Source organism: Oncorhynchus mykiss, chromosome 12, assembly GCF_013265735.2.
Source record: "Oncorhynchus mykiss isolate Arlee chromosome 12, USDA_OmykA_1.1, whole genome shotgun sequence".
NCBI classification, from domain to species: domain Eukaryota; kingdom Metazoa; phylum Chordata; class Actinopteri; order Salmoniformes; family Salmonidae; genus Oncorhynchus; species Oncorhynchus mykiss.
The window spans coordinates 81665362-81684245 of NC_048576.1; the positions used below are offsets into that span (position 1 = coordinate 81665362).

The 18884-nt window shown below is 43.2% G+C and overlaps 1 protein-coding gene across 5 annotated transcripts in view; it reads right to left on the reverse strand.

The window, feature by feature from the left end:
* The window catches only part of LOC110538614 (synaptotagmin-C), a 51747-nt gene that overhangs the window by 25230 nt on the left and 7633 nt on the right, over positions 1 to 18884 (reverse strand). For 3 of the 5 annotated variants that reach the window (XM_036938719.1, XM_036938715.1, XM_036938717.1), the window contains exons 2-5: positions 10431 to 10724; positions 9217 to 9641; positions 1166 to 1552; positions 491 to 605 (exon numbers count right to left, since the gene is read on the reverse strand). In XM_036938719.1, the coding sequence (XP_036794614.1) occupies positions 491 to 605; positions 1166 to 1552; positions 9217 to 9364 (650 nt within the window). In that variant the 5' untranslated portion in view covers positions 9365 to 9641; positions 10431 to 10724. Of the gene's footprint in view, positions 1 to 490; positions 606 to 1165; positions 1553 to 9216; positions 9642 to 10430; positions 10725 to 10823; positions 12116 to 18884 lie in introns of those variants that run through there. The other 2 variants (XM_036938718.1, XM_036938720.1) reach the window with 2 other exon arrangements.

Here is an 18884-nt window from a genome sequence, read left to right on the forward strand (position 1 = left end):
GGGGCTAGGGCCATTCCCCACAGAAATGTCTGGGAACTTGCAGGTGCCTTGGTGGAAGAGTGGGGTAACATCTCACAGCAAGAACTGGCAAATCTGGTGCAGTCTATGAGGAGGAGATGCACTGCAGTACTTAATGCAGCTGGTGGCCTCTCCAGATACTGACTGTTATTTTTTATTTTGAGCCCCCTTTGTCCAGGGACACATTATTCAATTTCTGTTAGTCACATGTCTGTGGAACTTGTTCAGTTTGTGTCTCAGTTGTTGAATCTTATGTTCATACACATATTTACACGTTAAGTTTGCTGAAAATAGTTGACAGAGAGAGGACGTTTCTTTTTTTGCTGAGTTTATAGATAGATAGATATATCACATCCTGCATATTTTGATCAATCACACACAAATTCACTACATATTCCATAACCTCTTTGTAATCACCAACACAGAGAACACACACAAGCAAACAAGCACACATACACATTACAGTACTGACCGTGCAGTGACCTGCTGCTGGGAGTGGGCATTGGGCATGTCTTTGTGGGGTGGGGCGGCTCCCCCCTCAGTGGTGGGGGGCAACTCTGGAGACATCTGGCTCAATTTAAGATTCCCTAGACAGAGAGAGAGAGACAGAGAGCGAGAGAGACAGAGACAGAGACAGAGACAGAGAGAGAGAGAGAGATACAGAGAGAGAGAGGGAGAGAGAGAGACAGAGAGAGATACAGAGAGAGAGAGAGAGAGATACAGAGAGAGAGGGGGAGAGAGAGAGAGAGAGAGAGGGAGAGAGAGAGACAGAGAGAGAGCGAGAGACAGAGAGAGACAGAGAGAGAGACAGAGCGAGAGAGAGAGAGAGAGAGAGAGAGAGGACAATACAGAAAAAGGAGTGCAGAGAATAGAAGGGGGATAGAGAGAAGAAAAGAGGTGTTTGTATAGAAAGTGAAGCTGGTTCTACTGTAAAGAGATTGTTGTGTCTTATTTCTTCAGTTTATGGGGGGGTTGTAGTGCATTTAGCAATGTGCCGCACCATTTCAAGATGTGTTAATATGCTTATATTCTCTATAGTACAAGACTTAAAACATCGACCAAGGCATTATATGACGCAAACTCTGTACGCATGCTATAATAAAGCCACTCCAGTATCAGTGGGGTGAGATCAGGCGTTCCTTCTCACCAGCGTTGTTGGGGTAGGAGTCCATGTCCAGGTAGGAGTGTTCCTGTGTCTGCTCCGGGCCTCCCACCACACCCCCCACCCCCTGGCCACTCTCCACCCCCACCAGGTCAGAGAAGTGGGGGTGATGCTGCTGGGACTGGGCCAGGGAGGGGTAGAGTGAGGAGTGGGACGCCTTCCTCTGCATGACAGGAGGTAGGAGGGAGGCCCCCCCACTGCCGCCCATCCCACCCACACCCCCGGGCATCAGCCCCGACGTCAAGCTCAGGCCCCCACCCTCCTTGTCTCGCCATGGCAACCAACAGAGCTTCCAGGAGACAAAGAGAGAGACTGAGAGAAGGACGATCCCGCAGAATGTCACAATCACCGACAACAGGCTGACAGAGATCTCTAGAGGACGAGAGGAGAGAGGGAAGGATGGAGAGAAGAGAGACAGAGAGACAGAGACAGAGGGTGAGTTTGTTTGGCAATGATGGATGAAGACTCAATACTTCAACCTCATCATCTAAAATACCAAAAAGCCTCATGTCACATTATTCAGTATCCTTCACAGAGTTTATTCTCTCAATTAAGCCTCCTTTTTCCACTCCTCATCACAAATAGCCCCTATCAGCCCAAAATCCACTAAATCCCACATCATCAGAGCAGAATGACAACACACTGTGAGTGTAATGTGATACGCCGCTTCAAATGCTAATATACCCATTTTGAATATGGCAGCTTAAACATGAACAAACGTTGGTGGACTGATAACACCACAATAAAAATACTAACACCCACAATGATATTTCCTGTGATGTGATTAGGCCTGTGCTCGTGGTTATGAGCTTTTAATCACTGACGGCTAAAATATTTTGTCTGAGGGGAAACGGGGGGGGGGGGGGGGGGGGGGGGTGAGTCATCCTGGTGAGAAAAAAATAAGTAAAAAAGCTCGGTTTCAGCACCAGTCTGGTGGACAGCTCCTCCAGCCCTATCCAATACACAGACTAGAGGCCTGCCAATCACCTGAGGCCGTTGTCTGGGTGTAGAGCGATCAGTGTTGGACCTTGAGTATGTCTCTCTTTAGCTGTCTTTCTATCGCTCTCTCTCTTTTTGTCTGTCCATCTCTCTATTTTTCCTTCCCCATCCCTCTCTTTCTATCACCCTCTCTATCTCTTCTTATCCCTCTTAATCTTTCTGTCTCTCGGTCTCCCCATCTTTCCTTCCCCCCCTCTCTCTCCCTCTCTTCCTATCTCCGTCTCTCTTTTTTGTGTATCTGTTTATCTATCTTTCCTTCACCCTCTCCCTTCCTTTCCCTGGCTCTGTCTTTCCTCGATTCAATCCGAAGTGGCTTTGTGGGCATGACAAAGACACAAACATTGTTCAATCATTCAAAAGATATTGAAACGATATCTATAACTCACTGACAACGAGACTGAGAGTAAATGAGTAAATGAGACAACAGCAGCCAGTGCGAGGCACTCCTCTACCCCTAGGGTACATCTCCTGGAATTCTCTACGCCTTCCTTCTGTCTCTCTCTCTCTCCATCTCTTCCCCCTTTCTTTAGTCTTCTCTCACATCCTCCATTGCTCTCCTTTTTCCGTGATGTCTTATTTAGCCCCTCTCTCGTCCATCTCTCCCCCTATTCTCCTTCTCTCTCTCTCCCTTCTTTTCTCTCATTCTCCCGCCCTTTCTCCATCATTCTTCCCCTCCTCTCCTCTCTCTCTCTCCCTCTCTCTCTCGCTCTCCTCTCGCTCACTGTCGTGTATTATTCATCAGTCTATGTATGACATTAATCAGCACTTGTTCAAAGGATATGATCAGAGAGAAAGAGGGAGAGCGAGAGAGAGAGAGAGAGAGAGAGCGAGAGAGAGAGAGAGAGAGAGAGAGAGAGAGAGAGAGAGAGAGAGAGAGAGAGAGAGAGAAAGGGGAGAGGAGCCCTAAGGGAGAGAAGAGAGGTGGAACGAAAGAGGTGGTGGGAAAGAAAATGAGTGGGGGAACGAGAAAGGAAAAAGGGAAGAAGAAATAAGGACAGAGGGAATAGGTGTAGTGCATGATAAGAGAGAGAGGGAGATTCTGAGAGAAGAGAGGGGGGAGAGGAGAGGAGAGAGGCTGTAGGGGCGGGCCAGATAGAGACAGATTGGTAACCATGTTGAAGCAGACATATTGGCTGACTGGTCACATTCAGAAGGATACAGCCAAGTTAATATAGTCAACATCTACCAACATGCCACGCCACAGAAGAAAACAAAAAGAGATAATGATGGAGAGAGATGGAGGACAAACAAGGCAACGAGGATTTAGAGAGAGAACTAAAGAGGGAAGGGGTTTAGGACGGTAGAGAGAGAATAACAGTGTGTGTGTGTGTCTCTGCATGTGTGTGTTTGTGCATGTTTGTGTGTGTGTGTGTGGCAGCTCAGGGAGCATAGATAAGACTAAAGAGGGAAGGGGTTTAGGACAGTAGAGAGAGAATAACAGTGTGTGTGTGTGTCTCTGCATGTGTGTGTTTGTGCATGTTTGTGTGTGTGTGTGTGGCAGCTCAGGGAGCATAGATATGTGTGTGGGGGGAGACTGTCAGCAGGAAAACGTTGTTTATTCATTAGTCTTTCAGGAGGTCAGGTGCTCATAGGTCAGTCCTAAACCACACAGCCTAACCGTTAACGTGTGTGTGTGTGTGTGTGTGTGTGTGTGTGTGTGTGTGTGTGTGTGTGTGAGTGTGTGTGTGTGTGTGTGTGTGTGTGTGTGTGTGTGTGTGTGTGTGTGTGTGTGTGTGTGTGTGTGTGTGTGTGTGTGTGTGTGTGTGTGTGTGTGTGTGTGTGTGTGAGGGGGGTAGCTTGGCGGAGGCAGGTGGGGGTGGTTCTTCTGAGACAGAAACCCAGCATGGGGCAGATTGACACCGGCTGTCAATCAGTAAGTGATGTATCCGACTGGGAGTTTTTCAGGCAGAACATCAAACAGCTCACACCCACCCTGCTTACACAAGCCATTGATTGACAGACAGGCGACGGATGGCGGATCCTGTACTGCCCAGAGGCCCTTGCTTTGGTTTATCACGTCATTACCCAGAGGCTATCCGCTAACGCCTCCCACCAAACCCACTGCATGATGACATCCTGCACTGTGTCACACAAATCTCTAGGTGCTCCATGCAGCAGATCCAGCCTAATCTACACTACAGCACACTGATCCACACGCATCCCCTCTAGTCTACACTACAGCACACTGATCTACACGCATCCCCTCTAATCTACACTACTGCACATTTCTGCCACCGCTCCAAAACCTCTCCATGAGAATCCACACAGGACCAGAATGCTGCTGGGACTGTAGCTAGCTAGCGCCACCACTCATCCACTCTGCTGTGTAGAATTCATTCAAAGGGATCTGGGACGATGCTCCATATTTACAATTAGCCAGGTTGGGATTGCACTTGGACTCTTTGGTTTGCCCTATAAACAGAGGGCTGGACCTTCCTTATCAATTTGGAAATGTCTCATGAATATTTCAAAGTGTTCCGGAGGTGCCCTGATTTGTTGTGGGGGTGCTAGACAGCCCCTCAGGGCAACCCTGGCATCAGAACCCAGATAATAACTCTTCTTCAGGATATTCTGCTCTATCCCACAATACACATTACTACGGCCAGGAGTGTTTCCTGGGATTTTTTTCTTGCTAATGTCACTTGGACAGAAAAACACATGGCTAATGATTCCTGTATGTTAGTGTGTTGTTAATGATCCCTATATGTTACTGTATGTCACTGTGTGTTGTTAATGATTCCTGTATGTTAGTGTGTTGTTAATGATCCCTATATGTTTCTGTATGTTACTGTGTTGTTAATGATCCCTATATGTTTCTGTATGCTACTGTGTTGTTAATGATCCCTATATGTTTCTGTATGCTACTGTGTTGTTAATGATCCCTATATGTTTCTGTATTTCACTGTGTGTTGTTAATGATTCAAGTATGTTACTGTGTGTTACTATGTTTATAATGATTCCTGTATGTTACTGTTTGTTACTGTGTTGTTAATGATTCTTGTATGTTTCTGCAGGTTACTGTGTTGCTGATTCATGTATGTTAGTGTGTGTTAATGATTCCTGTATGTTATTGTGTTTTTAATGATCCCTGTATGTTACTCTGTTAATGGTTACTGTATGTTAGTGTGTTGTTAATGATTCCTGTATGTTACTGTGTTGTTAATGATTCCTGTATGTTACTGTATGTTACTGTGTGTTAGTGTGTTGCTAATGATTCATGTATGTTACTGTAGGTTACTGTGTGTTAGTGGGTTGTTAATGATTCCTGTATGTTACTGTGTGTTGTTAATGATTCCTGTATGTTACTGTTCATTAGTGTGTTGTTAATGATTCCAATATGTTACTGTATGTTAGTGTGTTGTTAATGATTCCTGTATGTTTCTGTATGTTACTGTGTTGTTGATTCATGTATGTTAGTGTGTTGTTAATGATTCCTGTATGTTATTGTATGTTACTGTGTTGTTAATGATTCCTGTATGTTTTTGTATGTTACTGTGTGTTAATGATTTGTGTATGTTATTGTATGTTGGAGTGTTTATAATGATTCCTGTATGTTACTCTGTTAATGATTCCCGCATGTTACTGTATGTTAGTGTGTTGTTAATGATTCCTGTATGTTACTGTATGTGTTGTTAATGATTCCTGTATGTTACTGTATGTGTTGTTAATGATTCCTGTATGTTACTGTATGTTAGTGTGTTGTTAATGATTCCTGTATGTGTTGTTAATGATTCCTGTATGTGTTGTTAATGATTCCTGTATGTTACTGTATGTTAGTGTGTTGTTAATGATTCCTGTATGTTACTGTATGTGTTGCTAATGATTCCTGTATGTTACTGTGTTGTTAATGATTCCTGCATGTTACTGTATGTTAGTGTGTTGTTAATGATTCCTGTATGTTACTGTATGTGTTGTTAATGATTCCTGTATGTTACTGTATGTGTTGCTAATGATTCCTGTATGTGTTGTTAATGATTCCTGTATGTTACTGTATGTTAGTGTGTTGTTAGTGTGTTGTTAATGATTCCTGCATGTTACTGTATGTGTTGTTAATGATTCCTGTATGTTACTGTATGTGTTGTTAATGATTCCTGTATGTTACTGTATGTGTTGTTAATGATTCCTGTATGTTACTGTATGTGTTGTTAGTGATTCCTGTATGTTACTGTATGTGTTGTTAATGATTCCTGTATGTTACTGTATGTGTTGTTAATGATTCCTGCATGTTACTGTATGTGTTGTTAATGATTCCTGTATGTTACTGTATGTGTTGTTAATGATTCCTGTATGTTACTGTGTTGTTTTTTAAAATAATTTTAAAATATTTTTTTTTATTTGACCCCCTTTTTCTCCCCAATTTTGTGGTATCCAAATTGTCTTCTCTCTACTATCTTGTCTCATCGCTACAACTCCCGTACGGGCTCGGGAGAGACGAAGGTTGAAAGTCATGCGTCCTCCGATACACAACCCAACCAAGCCACACTGCTTCTTAACACAGCACCATCCAAACCGGAAGTCAGCCGCATTAATGTGTCAGAGGAAACACTGTGCACCTGGCAACCTTGGTTAGCGTGCACTGCGCCCGGCCCGCCACAGAAGTCGCTGGTGTACGATGAGACAAGGATATCCCTACCGGCTAAACCCTCCCTCCGCAATTGGCAACGCTATGCCAATTGTGCGTCGCCCCATGGACCTCCAGGTCGCGGCCGGTTACGACAGAGCCTGGGCGCGAACCCAGAGTCTCTGGTGGCACAGCTGGCGCTGCAGTACAGCGCCCTTAACCACTGCGCCACCCAGGAGGCGTTACTGTGTTGTTAATTATTCCTATGTGTTACTGTATGTTACTGTGTTGTTAATGATTCCTGTATGTTACTGTATGTTACTGTGTGTTAGTGTGTTGTTAATGATTCATATATGTTACTGTATGTTACTGTGTGTTAGTGTGTTGTTAATGATTCCTGTATGTTACTGTGTTGTTAATGATTCCTGTATGTTACTGTATGTTACTGTGTGTTAGTGTGTTGTTAATGATTCATATATGTTACTGTATGTTACTGTGTTGGTAATGATTCCTGTATGTTCCTGTATGTTAGTGTGTGTTAATGATTCCTGTAGGTTACAGTATGTTAGTGTGTTGCTAATGATTCCTGTATGTTACTGTGTTGCTAATGATTCCTGTATGTTACTGTATGTTACTGTGTGTTAATGATTCCTGTATGTTACAGTATGTTAGTGTGTTGCTAATGATTCCTGTATGTTACTGTGTTGCTAATGATACTGTGTTGTTAGTGATTCCTGTATGTTACTGTATGCTACTGTGTGTTAGTGTGTTGTTAATGATGCCTGTATGTTAGTGTGTTGTTAATGATTCCTGTATGTTACTGTGTTGTTAATGATTCCTGTATGTTACTGTGTGTTACTGTGTGTTAGTGTGTTGTTAATGATGCATGTATGTTACTGTGTTGTTAATGATTCCTGTATATTTCTGTATGTTAGTGTGTGTTAATGATTCCTGTATGTTACAGTATGTTAGTGTGTTGCTAATGATTCCTGTATGTTACTGTGTTGCTAATGATTCCTGTATGTTGGTGTGTTGTTAATGATTCCTGTATGCTACTGTATGTTAGTGTGTTGTTAATGATGCATGTATGTTACTGTATGTTAGTGTGTTGTTAATGATGCATGTATGTTACTGTATGTTAGTGTATGTGAATGATTCCTGTATGTTACTGTATGCTAGTGTATGTGAATGATTCCTGTATGTTACTGTATGTTAGTATATGTGAATGATTCCTGTATGTTACTGTATGTTAGTGTATGTGAATGATTCCTGTATGTTACTGTATGTTAGTGTATGTGAATGATCCCTGTATGTTACTGTATGTTAGTGTATGTGAATGATTCCTGTATGTTACTGTATGTTAGTGTATGTGAATGATCCCTGTATGTTACTGTATGTTAGTGTATGTGAATGATTCCTGTATGTTACTGTATGTTAGTGTATGTGAATGATTCCTGTATGTTACTGTATGTTAGTGTGTTGTTAATGATGCATGTATGTTACTGTATGTTAGTGTGTTGTTAATGATGCATGTATGTTACTGTATGTTACTGTATGTTAGTGTGTTGTTAATGATGCATGTATGTTACTGTATGTTAGTGTGTTGTTAATGATGCATGTATGTTACTGTATGTTAGTGTGTTGTTAATGATTCCTGTATGTTACTGTATGTTAGTGTATGTGAATGATTCCTGTATGTTACTGTATGTTAGTGTATGTGAATGATTCCTGTATGTTACTGTATGTTAGTGTGTTGTTAATGATGCATGTATGTTACTGTATGTTAGTGTGTTGTTAATGATGCATGTATGTTACTGTATGTTAGTGTATGTGAATGATTCCTGTATGTTACTGTATGTTAGTGTGTTGTTAATGATGCATGTATGTTACTGTATGTTAGTGTATGTGAATGATGCATGTATGTTACTGTATGTTAGTGTATGTGAATGATGCATGTATGTTACTGTATGTTAGTGTATGTGAATGATTCCTGTATGTTACTGTATGTTAGTATATGTGAATGATTCCTGTATGTTACTGTATGTTAGTGTATGTGAATGATCCCTGTATGTTACTGTATGTTAGTGTATGTGAATGATTCCTGTATGTTACTGTATGTTAGTGTATGTGAATGATTTCTGTATGTTACTGTATGTTAGTGTATGTGAATGATTCCTGTATGTTACTGTATGTTAGTGTATGTGAATGATTCCTGTATGTTACTGTATGTTAGTGTATGTGAATGATCCCTGTATGTTACTGTATGTTAGTGTATGTGAATGATCCCTGTATGTTACTGTTTGTTAGTGTATGTGAATGATCCCTGTATGTTACTGTATGTTAGTGTATGTGAATGATTCCTGTATGTTACTGTATGTTAGTGTATGTGAATGATTCCTGTATGTTACTGTATGTTAGTGTATGTTAGTGTATGTGAATGATTCCTGTATGTTACTGTATGTTACTATGTTGTTACCTGTTTCGTGCTGCTGTCCCCTCATCATGTAGACAAAGTCTCGGCAGCTGGCTTCATGGCTGTCCTTCGCTGAGGAGTGTAAGCACAACTCCTCCACCAGAGTGAGAGCCTTCTTACACAGGTGGTCTTCATCCCAGTCCCCCGACATCCTCCAATCCGCATTGCACTCCCACCCGCAGTCAACCAATCACAGCACAGCCCTCGCCGCCCTCACCAAACGGACGGCACCTGGGTGAGAAGAGGTTCGATCCGACCACGTTCCTTGGAGGGTCTGGAGAAATGGGTGGGCCCGGGGGAGATTGGACCAATCCAGGAATAAGGGGAGGGGCTCTGTCAGGTGCTGTCTACTTAGGCGGAGTCTAGCAGAGACCCTCCATGTCTGACACGCCCATAAATGTGAGCCAAACCCACCCCTTTGTCTTTTCCTGAGAGAAATTAATGGAAAAGATTAGGAAAAAGAAGATGAAAGACGATGTATAAATAGGTACTGTTATCATTGTACCAATTGGTGACAGATTTTCATGCAAATATTCTCAAATCTGCATAAAACAATATGTGCATTTTCCCACCAGAGGTGAGTTTCCATCAAACTAACCCATTGTGGATAAAAGTCTGTGTGTGATAAAAATCACTTTTGTGGTTAAGTTCCTATGTACCGGATAAAACATGTACATTAAATGGGGTACCGATGGTTTTGTCACAAAAACTGTTGTGATAAATAGCATTCTTGGCCAATCTGGTTTTGGCGCATGCTCTCTAGACAAGTTCACTGATATGATAATTGGCAGCCAAGCACCGATCATCATATCCCCAGAATTCAAATAATAGCCTACCCTCGATATTTATCTTCATGGAAATTTGCATGACCAATGTGCACTTAACCACCATGTGAAGTTCATGATCTGCCTGTAAACCTTTCCTGCTCTTCCATGTCGTGGTGGGAGGTCATCGTGTGACTCCAAGTTTATTTTCGATATGATGGTTATTATATCAATATTTGCGCATGAAGGCATTCCCGTTACCATTTCTCAGAGAACTAGTTTTACAGACACAAAAAAGATTCCAACATGTCGAATGAACAAATTGTCTGTCGGACATTTCCTGTTTCCATCAGCCTTGACTTTTTTTATATGTCAGGTAATTCATCTGCGTTTAATGGTTGGATGGAAACCTGGTTTATGGTACATTTTTATTTCTGTTTTAAGTCAACATACCTGTATTAGAGTTGTTTGTAAAGCCTAGGAGTCCCTGTCATGTTTGAAATGTCTTCTCCACCAAGATACAGCTGAACAACACTTGGTTATGCTTCCAACAAATTCATAACCTTATACTAGTTTGTGTTCTTCTTCTTCTAATGTCACAGAGATAGGGATAGCTCTAACAGCATTTAGAGCACGGTTCAGCTCTGGGTAATGTAGTTCCAAGCAGATTCAATGGAATGCAGTAGTTTTCCTGGTTTTCCTCCAACCTAGATTCATAGAATGTCTTAAAAATGGCTCCAACATCACCTGAAAGACAATGACAACACATTACTGAATGAGGTCAATAACAAAATCCACAGAGATTGTGATAGAGATTGTATTACAATGGTTCCACAAGGGTATTACATTGAATTTGTCTCTTGTTGTTTGGATGCTCTCAGTAGTACACAGACTGTAAAATCCCAGGACTGTTAGTGTTTCAGTGCACATACAGACAGACGTTGTGTCCTCTTTGTCCTTTTCTCAGAGAACTCTATTTCCAGAGCTCCTTAACATTCTCCCTTTGTTTTGAACTCATTCTGTCTCCAAAAAGCAGGTCAATGCCCCAACTTTCTCGTTCTCTATAGCTCTCTCCCTTTCAAACGGTCTGTGTGTCTGCAGCGATATATGGTAGAAATATGTCTAAAAATACATAAATGAATGAATGTCTACATTCACAGTAATAGCTGGCAATCTGTAATAAGATTTCTCATCAGTGAGGTGTCTGCTGCCAGAACGTCCAACGAGACGTCGTATCAGCGAGAGGTAGGCCCACTTGTCCAATGAGAACCCTGTTCGGCCAAAGGAACATCTATTTATCATTTGATGATTCTGGTTCTGTGAAATGTCAGCATCAGTCTTTGTGCAGTGACTGACAACCTACCTAGCAAAGTGTTGCTTTTTTGTCCATCTATCTCCCTGGCCATCAATCCATCAATCCATCACAGCATTAAGAAGAGACACATTTCAATCAGGACAAGACTCAGGACAGGACATGTTGGTGCCATTTCTCCTTCCTCATCTCTCTCTCTCACTCTCTCTCAAACACACTCTTTCTCTCTTTCTCTTTCTCTCTCTCTCCCTCTCTCTCTCTCTCTCTCAAACACACTCTTTCTCTCTATCTGAAAACTTCTGATAGGCATATTAGGTCCGTCAATTAGTCTGGAATAGGTTCAGAAAGGAAACTCAGACTCAACTAGGTCCATTTATCTGTCCATCTCAGCTCGCTCCATTGTAAAAAATGAGCCTGAGATTAGCGCATGAAAACGCTACCCCCAACCCAACACCCCAGTCTGTATCCCCGCTCCACTCCCCTCCATCCAGACTGAGATAGTAAATCTTTCTGAGTGTGACTTTAAAACCCAGCATATCTCAATCTGAGGAATGGCTGTCTGGCACAAAACTGGTCCTCTCAAATGGCAGCAAGAACATCAGGGGGAGGCAGGAAAAGAGAGGGGAGAGAAAGAGAATGTGTATGGATGTGTCTGTGTAAGAGAATGAGATGGTATGAGAAAGAGGATGTGTATATGGATGTGTCTGTGAGAGAGAATGAGATGGTATGAGAAAGAGAATGTGTATGGATGTGTCTGTGAGAGAGAATGAGATGGTATGAGAAAGAGAATGTGTATGGATGTGTCTGTGAGAGAGAATGAGATGGTATGAGAAAGAGAATGTGTATGGATGTGTCTGTGAGAGAGAATGAGATGGTATGTGAAAGAGAATGTGTATGGATGTGTCTGTGAGAGAGAATGAGATGGTATGAGAAAGAGAATGTGTATTGATGTGTCTGTGAGAGAGAATGAGATGGTATGAGAAAGAGAATGTGTATGGATGTGTCTGTGAGAGAGAATGAGATGGTATGAGAAAGAGAATGTGTATGGATGTGTCTGTGAGAGAGAATGAGATGGTATGAGAAAGAGAATGTGTATGGATGTGTCTGTGAGAGAGAATGAGATGGTGTGAGAAAGAGAATGAGATGGTATGAGAAAGATAATGTGTATGGATGTGTCTGTGAGAGAGAATGAGATGGTATGAGAAAGAGAATGTGTATTGATGTGTCTGTGAGAGAGAATGAGATGGTATGTGAAAGAGAATGTGTATGGATGTGTATGTGAGAGAGAATGAGATGGTATGAGAAAGAGAATGTGTATGGATGTGTCTGTGAGAGAGAATGAGATGGTATGAGAAAGAGAATGTGTATTGATGTGTCTGTGAGAGAGAATGAGATGGTATGTGAAAGAGAATGTGTATGGATGTGTATGTGAGAGAGAAGGAGATGGTATGAGAAAGAGGGGAGAGAAAGGAGCGATATGGACATTAGATGAAAGGAGAGGAGGAGATGAAAGGTAAGTAGAAAGGAATGGAATGGAACAGGAGGCAGTGTTGGTGACATAGCAACAATAGTAATCAAGGTCTGGCTGTGCAATTTACTAGAAGCAAAATATTTACAGAGCTTCATTATTTACTGATAAATATCAGACACGTACAGACTCATCTCTTCCTCCATACAACACTCTATACTGAGACGCTCACAGCCACAAAGGAACACAAACCTCCCACAGACATTCCATTGACTGCTGCCCTGTTTTAAATCAATAACCTTAGGCAACCAATACACCAACAGAGACCGGTCAACCAGGAAGGTCACTGTCCAATCGCACTACAGCGACGGGACAGCAGGGAAGGTATTTGTCTAATCACACTACAGAGACTGGAAAACCAAGGACGTGCTCTGTCCAATCACAATAGACAGCCTATGCAACCAGGAAGGTCACTGTCCAATCAAACAACAGAGAATAGGTAAGTGGTGTGAGGTCACTGTCCAATCACAAAATGGTGGTAAATTCACTGCTCAAACACCCAACATGGACTCGGGAACCAGGAAGGTCACGTTCCAATCACAAAACATTAATCTGGCACCAGTAAGGTCACTGTCCAATCATGTAGCAGAGAGCAGCCAGGCAGGCGCCCACTAAGGTCAGAGACGGATAACCAAGGCTACTGCCCAATCTTATGGCAAAAAACAGATGGTTAATAACGTCACTGTCCAATCAGAGACCCCCTCCAGCTAAACACATTTAACATGTGATGAATGATGTTGACTGAAAGTGCACTTAAGCAGTGGTTTGCACTTAAGCAGAGGCTTGTATTTGCTTTGGGACAACTGATTCTGGGCATGCTCTCGGGGCCTTCTCTCTCTCTAGAGTGTGATGAATCTCTGAGGTTGTGCCAGTTTGTTAATTTGTTAAGAAAAGCCAAAAAGGCAGAAGAGGAGGAGAGGAGTGAATGTGTGAACTGTGACACATTGAAACCCAAAAAGCACGCATTTCACACACAGGGGATCATAGGAGAGGAGCGTAAATCTCAGCTCATTCACTGGGTTTCCCCTTCAAAGAAAGGCATCACACCTGAGCCTGACACAGTATGTCTCTCACACAGAATACGCTCAACATCACAGCTTTGCATTATGTCAAAATTAGTATAATATCACATTACCTGCTGTGTAGCGACTATTATGCAGAGATTATGGTCATGTCAGCAAGTCCTTTGAAATATTGCACATTATTTCACATCAGACGTCAGTCTTTCTTGAGGGACTTCCCTTTTCCTTTCACCGCAACAGAAGTGGTGAATTCGACCAAAGGGCGAAGCAGTTTGGATTACTTTCAGAGACAAATCAAACACTTGGATGGGTTTAGAAGATTTCATCGTCTCCTTCTCATTTGCACGGCTGACTTTCACTCTACAGGCTCAGCAACTGTTACCTTTTAACAGAATTCCTTTGCTATTCGAAGTAACGCTCTGTCTGAAAAACGACAGCCTATGTGTTTGAGTGAGAGAAAATGTAAATGAGCAAAGACAGGTTGTGTGAAAATTCTACTCTACTCCACTCCATCCTCTACTCTACCATCTTCTCCTCTACTCTACCATCCTATCCTCTACCATCCTCTACTCTACCATCTTCTCCTCTACTCTACCATCCTATCCTCTACCATCCTCTACTCTACTCAACCATCCTCTACTCTACTCTACCATCCTCTACTCTACTCTACCATCCTCTACTCTACTCTACCATCCTCTCCTCTACTCTACCATCCTCTACTCTACCATCCTCTCCTCTACTCTACCATCCTCTACTCTACTCTACCATCCTCTACTCTACTCTACCATCTTCTCCTCTACTCTACCATCCTCTACTCTACTCTACTCTACCATCCTCTACTCTACTCTACCATCTTCTCCTCTACTCTACCATCCTCTCCTCTACTCTACCATCCTCTACTCTACTCTACCATCCTCTACTCTACTCTACCATCTTCTCCTCTACTCTACCATCCTCTACTCTACTCAACCATCCTCTACTCTACTCTACCATCCTCTACTCTACTCTACCATCCTCTACTCTACTCTACCATCTTCTCCTCTACTCTACCATCCTCTACTCTACTCAACCATCCTCTACTCTACTCTACCATCCTCTACTCTACTCTACCATCCTCTCCTCTACTCTACCATCTTCTCCTCTACTCTACCATCCTCTACTCTACTCTACCATCCTCTACTCTACTCTACCATCCTCTACTCTACTCTACTCTACCATCCTCTACTCTACTCTACCATCTTCTCCTCTACTCTACCATCCTCTACTCTACTCAACCATCCTCTACTCTACTCTACCATCCTCTACTCTACTCTACCATCCTCTACTCTACTCTACCATCCTCTACTCTACTCTACCATCCTCTACTATACCATCCTCTCCTCTACTCTACCATCTTCTCCTCTACTCACCCATCCTCTACTCTACTCTACCATCCTCTCCTCTACTCTACCATTCTCTCCTCTACTCTACCATCCTCTACTCTACCATCTTCTCCTCTACTCACCCATCCTCTACTCTACTCTACCATCCTCTCCTCTACTCTACCATCCTCTCCTCTCCTCTACTCTACCATCCTCTCCTCTACTCTACCATCCTCTCCTCTACTCTACCATCCTCTCCTCTACTCTACCATCCTCTCCTCTACTCTACTCTACCATCCTCTCCTCTACTCTACCATCCTCTCCTCTACTCTACCATCCTCTCCTCTACTCTACCATCCTCTACTCTACCATCCTCTCCTCTACTCTACCATCCTCTACTCTACCATCCTCTCCTTTCCTTTCCTCTACTCTACCATCCTCTCCTCTACTCTACCATCCTCTCCTCTACTCTACCATCCTCTCCTCTACTCTACCATCCTCTACTCTACCATCCTCTCCTCTACTCTACCATCCTCTCCTCTACTCTACCATCCTCTACTCTACCATCCTCTCCTCTACTCTACTCAACCATCCTCTACTCTACCATCCTCTACTCTACTCAACCATCATCTACTCTACCATCCTCTCCTCTATTCTACCATCCTCTCCTCTATTCTACCATCCTCTCCTCTACTCTACCATCCTCTACTCTACTCTACCATCCTCTCCTCTACTCTACCATCCTCTCCTCTACTCTACCATCCTCTCCTCTACTCTACCATCCTCTGCTCTACTCTACCATCCTCTCCTCTACTCTACCATCCTCTACTCTACTCTACCATCCTCTCCTCTACTCTACCATCCTCTACTCTACCATCTTCTCCTCTACTCACCCATCCTCTACTCTACACTACCATCCTCTCCTCTACTCTACCATTCTCTCCTCTACTCTACCATCCTCTACTCTACCATCTTCTCCTCTACTCACCCATCCTCTACTCTACTCTACCATCCTCTCCTCTACTCTACCATCCTCTCCTCTACTCTACTCTACCATCCTCTCCTCTACTCTACCATCCTCTCCTCTACTCTACCATCCTCTCCTCTACTCTACTCTACCATCCTCTCCTCTACTCTACCATCCTCTCCTCTACTCTACCATCCTCTCCTCTACTCTACCATCCTCTACTCTACCATCCTCTCCTCTACTCTACCATCCTCTACTCTACTCAACCATCCTCTACTCTACCATCCTCTACTCTACTCTACCATCCTCTACTCTACCATCCTCTACTCTACTCTACCATCCTCTACTCTACCATCCTCTACTCTACTCTACCATCCTCTACTCTACCATCCTCTACTCTACTCTACCATCATCTACTCTACCATCCTCTCCTCTATTCTACCATCATCTCCTCTATTCTACCATCCTCTCCTCTACTCTACCATCCTCTACTCTACTCTACCATCCTCTACTCTACTCTACCATCCTCTACTCTACTCTACCATCTTCTCCTCTACTCTACCATCCTCTACTCTACTCAACCATCCTCTACTCTACTCTACCATCTTCTCCTCTACTCTACCATCCTCTACTCTACTCTACCATCCTCTACTCTACTCTTCTCTACCATCCTCTACTCTACTCTACCATCTTCTCCTCTACTCTACCATCCTCTACTCTACTCAACCATCCTCTACTCTACTCTACCATCCTCTACTCTACTCTACCATCCTCTACTCTACCATCCTCTACTCTACTCTACCATCCTCTACTCTACCATCCTCTACTCTACTCTACCATCCTCTACTCTACCATCCTCTCCTCTATTCTACCATCATCTCCTCTATTCTACCATCCTCTCCTCTACTCTACCATCCTCTACTCTACTCTACCATCCTCTACTCTACTCTACCATCCTCTACTCTACTCTACCATCTTCTCCTCTACTCTACCATCCTCTACTCTACTCAACCATCCTCTACTCTACTCTACCATCTTCTCCTCTACTCTACCATCCTCTACTCTACTCTACCATCCTCTACTCTACTCTACTCTACCATCCTCTCCTCTACTCTACCATCCTCTCCTCTACTCTACCATCCTCTCCTCTACTTTACCATCCTCTACTCTACCATCCTCTCCTCTACTCTACCATCCTCTCCTCTACTCTACCATCCTCTACTCTACCATCCTCTCCTCTACTCTACTCAACCATCCTCTACTCTACCATCCTCTACTCTACTCAACCATCCTCTACTCTACCATCCTCTACTCTACTCTACCATCATCTACTCTACCATCCTCTCCTCTATTCTACCATCCTCTCCTCTATTCTACCATCCTCTCCTCTACTCTACCATCCTCTACTCTACTCTACCATCCTCTCCTCTACTCTACCATCCTCTCCTCTACTCTACCATCCTCTACTCTACTCTACCATCCTCTCCTCTACTCTACCATCCTCTACTCTACTCTACCATCCTCTCCTCTACTCTACCATCCTCTACTCTACCATCTTCTCCTCTACTCACCCATCCTCTACTCTACTCTACCATCCTCTCCTCTACTCTACCATTCTCTCCTCTACTCTACCATCCTCTACTCTACCATCTTCTCCTCTACTCACCCATCCTCTACTCTACTCTACCATCCTCTCCTCTACTCTACCATCCTCTCCTCTACTCTACTCTACCATCCTCTCCTCTACTCTACCATCCTCTCCTCTACTCTACCATCCTCTCCTCTACTCTACCATCCTCTCCTCTACTCTACTCTACCATCCTCTCCTCTACTCTACCATCCTCTCCTCTACTCTACCATCCTCTACTCTACCATCCTCTCCTCTACTCTACCATCCTCTACTCTACTCAACCATCCTCTACTCTACCATCCTCTACTCTACTCTACCATCCTCTAATCTACCATCCTCTACTCTACTCTACCATCCTCTACTCTACCATCCTCTACTCTACTCTACCATCCTCTACTCTACCATCCTCTACTCTACTCTACCATCATCTACTCTACCATCCTCTCCTCTATTCTACCATCATCTCCTCTATTCTACCATCCTCTCCTCTACTCTACCATCCTCTACTCTACTCTACCATCCTCTACTCTACTCTACCATCCTCTACTCTACTCTACCATCTTCTCCTCTACTCTACCATCCTCTACTCTACTCAACCATCCTCTACTCTACTCTACCATCTTCTCCTCTACTCTACCATCCTCTACTCTACTCTACCATCCTCTACTCTACTCTACTCTACCATCCTCTACTCTACTCTACCATCTTCTCCTCTACTCTACCATCCTCTACTCTACTCAACCATCCTCTACTCTACTCTACCATCCTCTACTCTACTCTACCATCCTCTCCTCTACTCTACCATCTTCTCCTCTACTCTACCATCCTCTACTCTACTCTACCATCCTCTACTCTACTCTACCATCCTCTACTCTACTCTACTCTACCATCCTCTACTCTACTCTACCATCTTCTCCTCTACTCTACCATCCTCTACTCTACTCAACCATCCTCTACTCTACTCTACCATCCTCTACTCTACTCTACCATCCTCTCCTCTACTCTACCATCCTCTACTCTACTCTACCATCCTCTCCTCTACTCTACCATCCTCTACTCTACCATCTTCTCCTCTACTCACCCATCC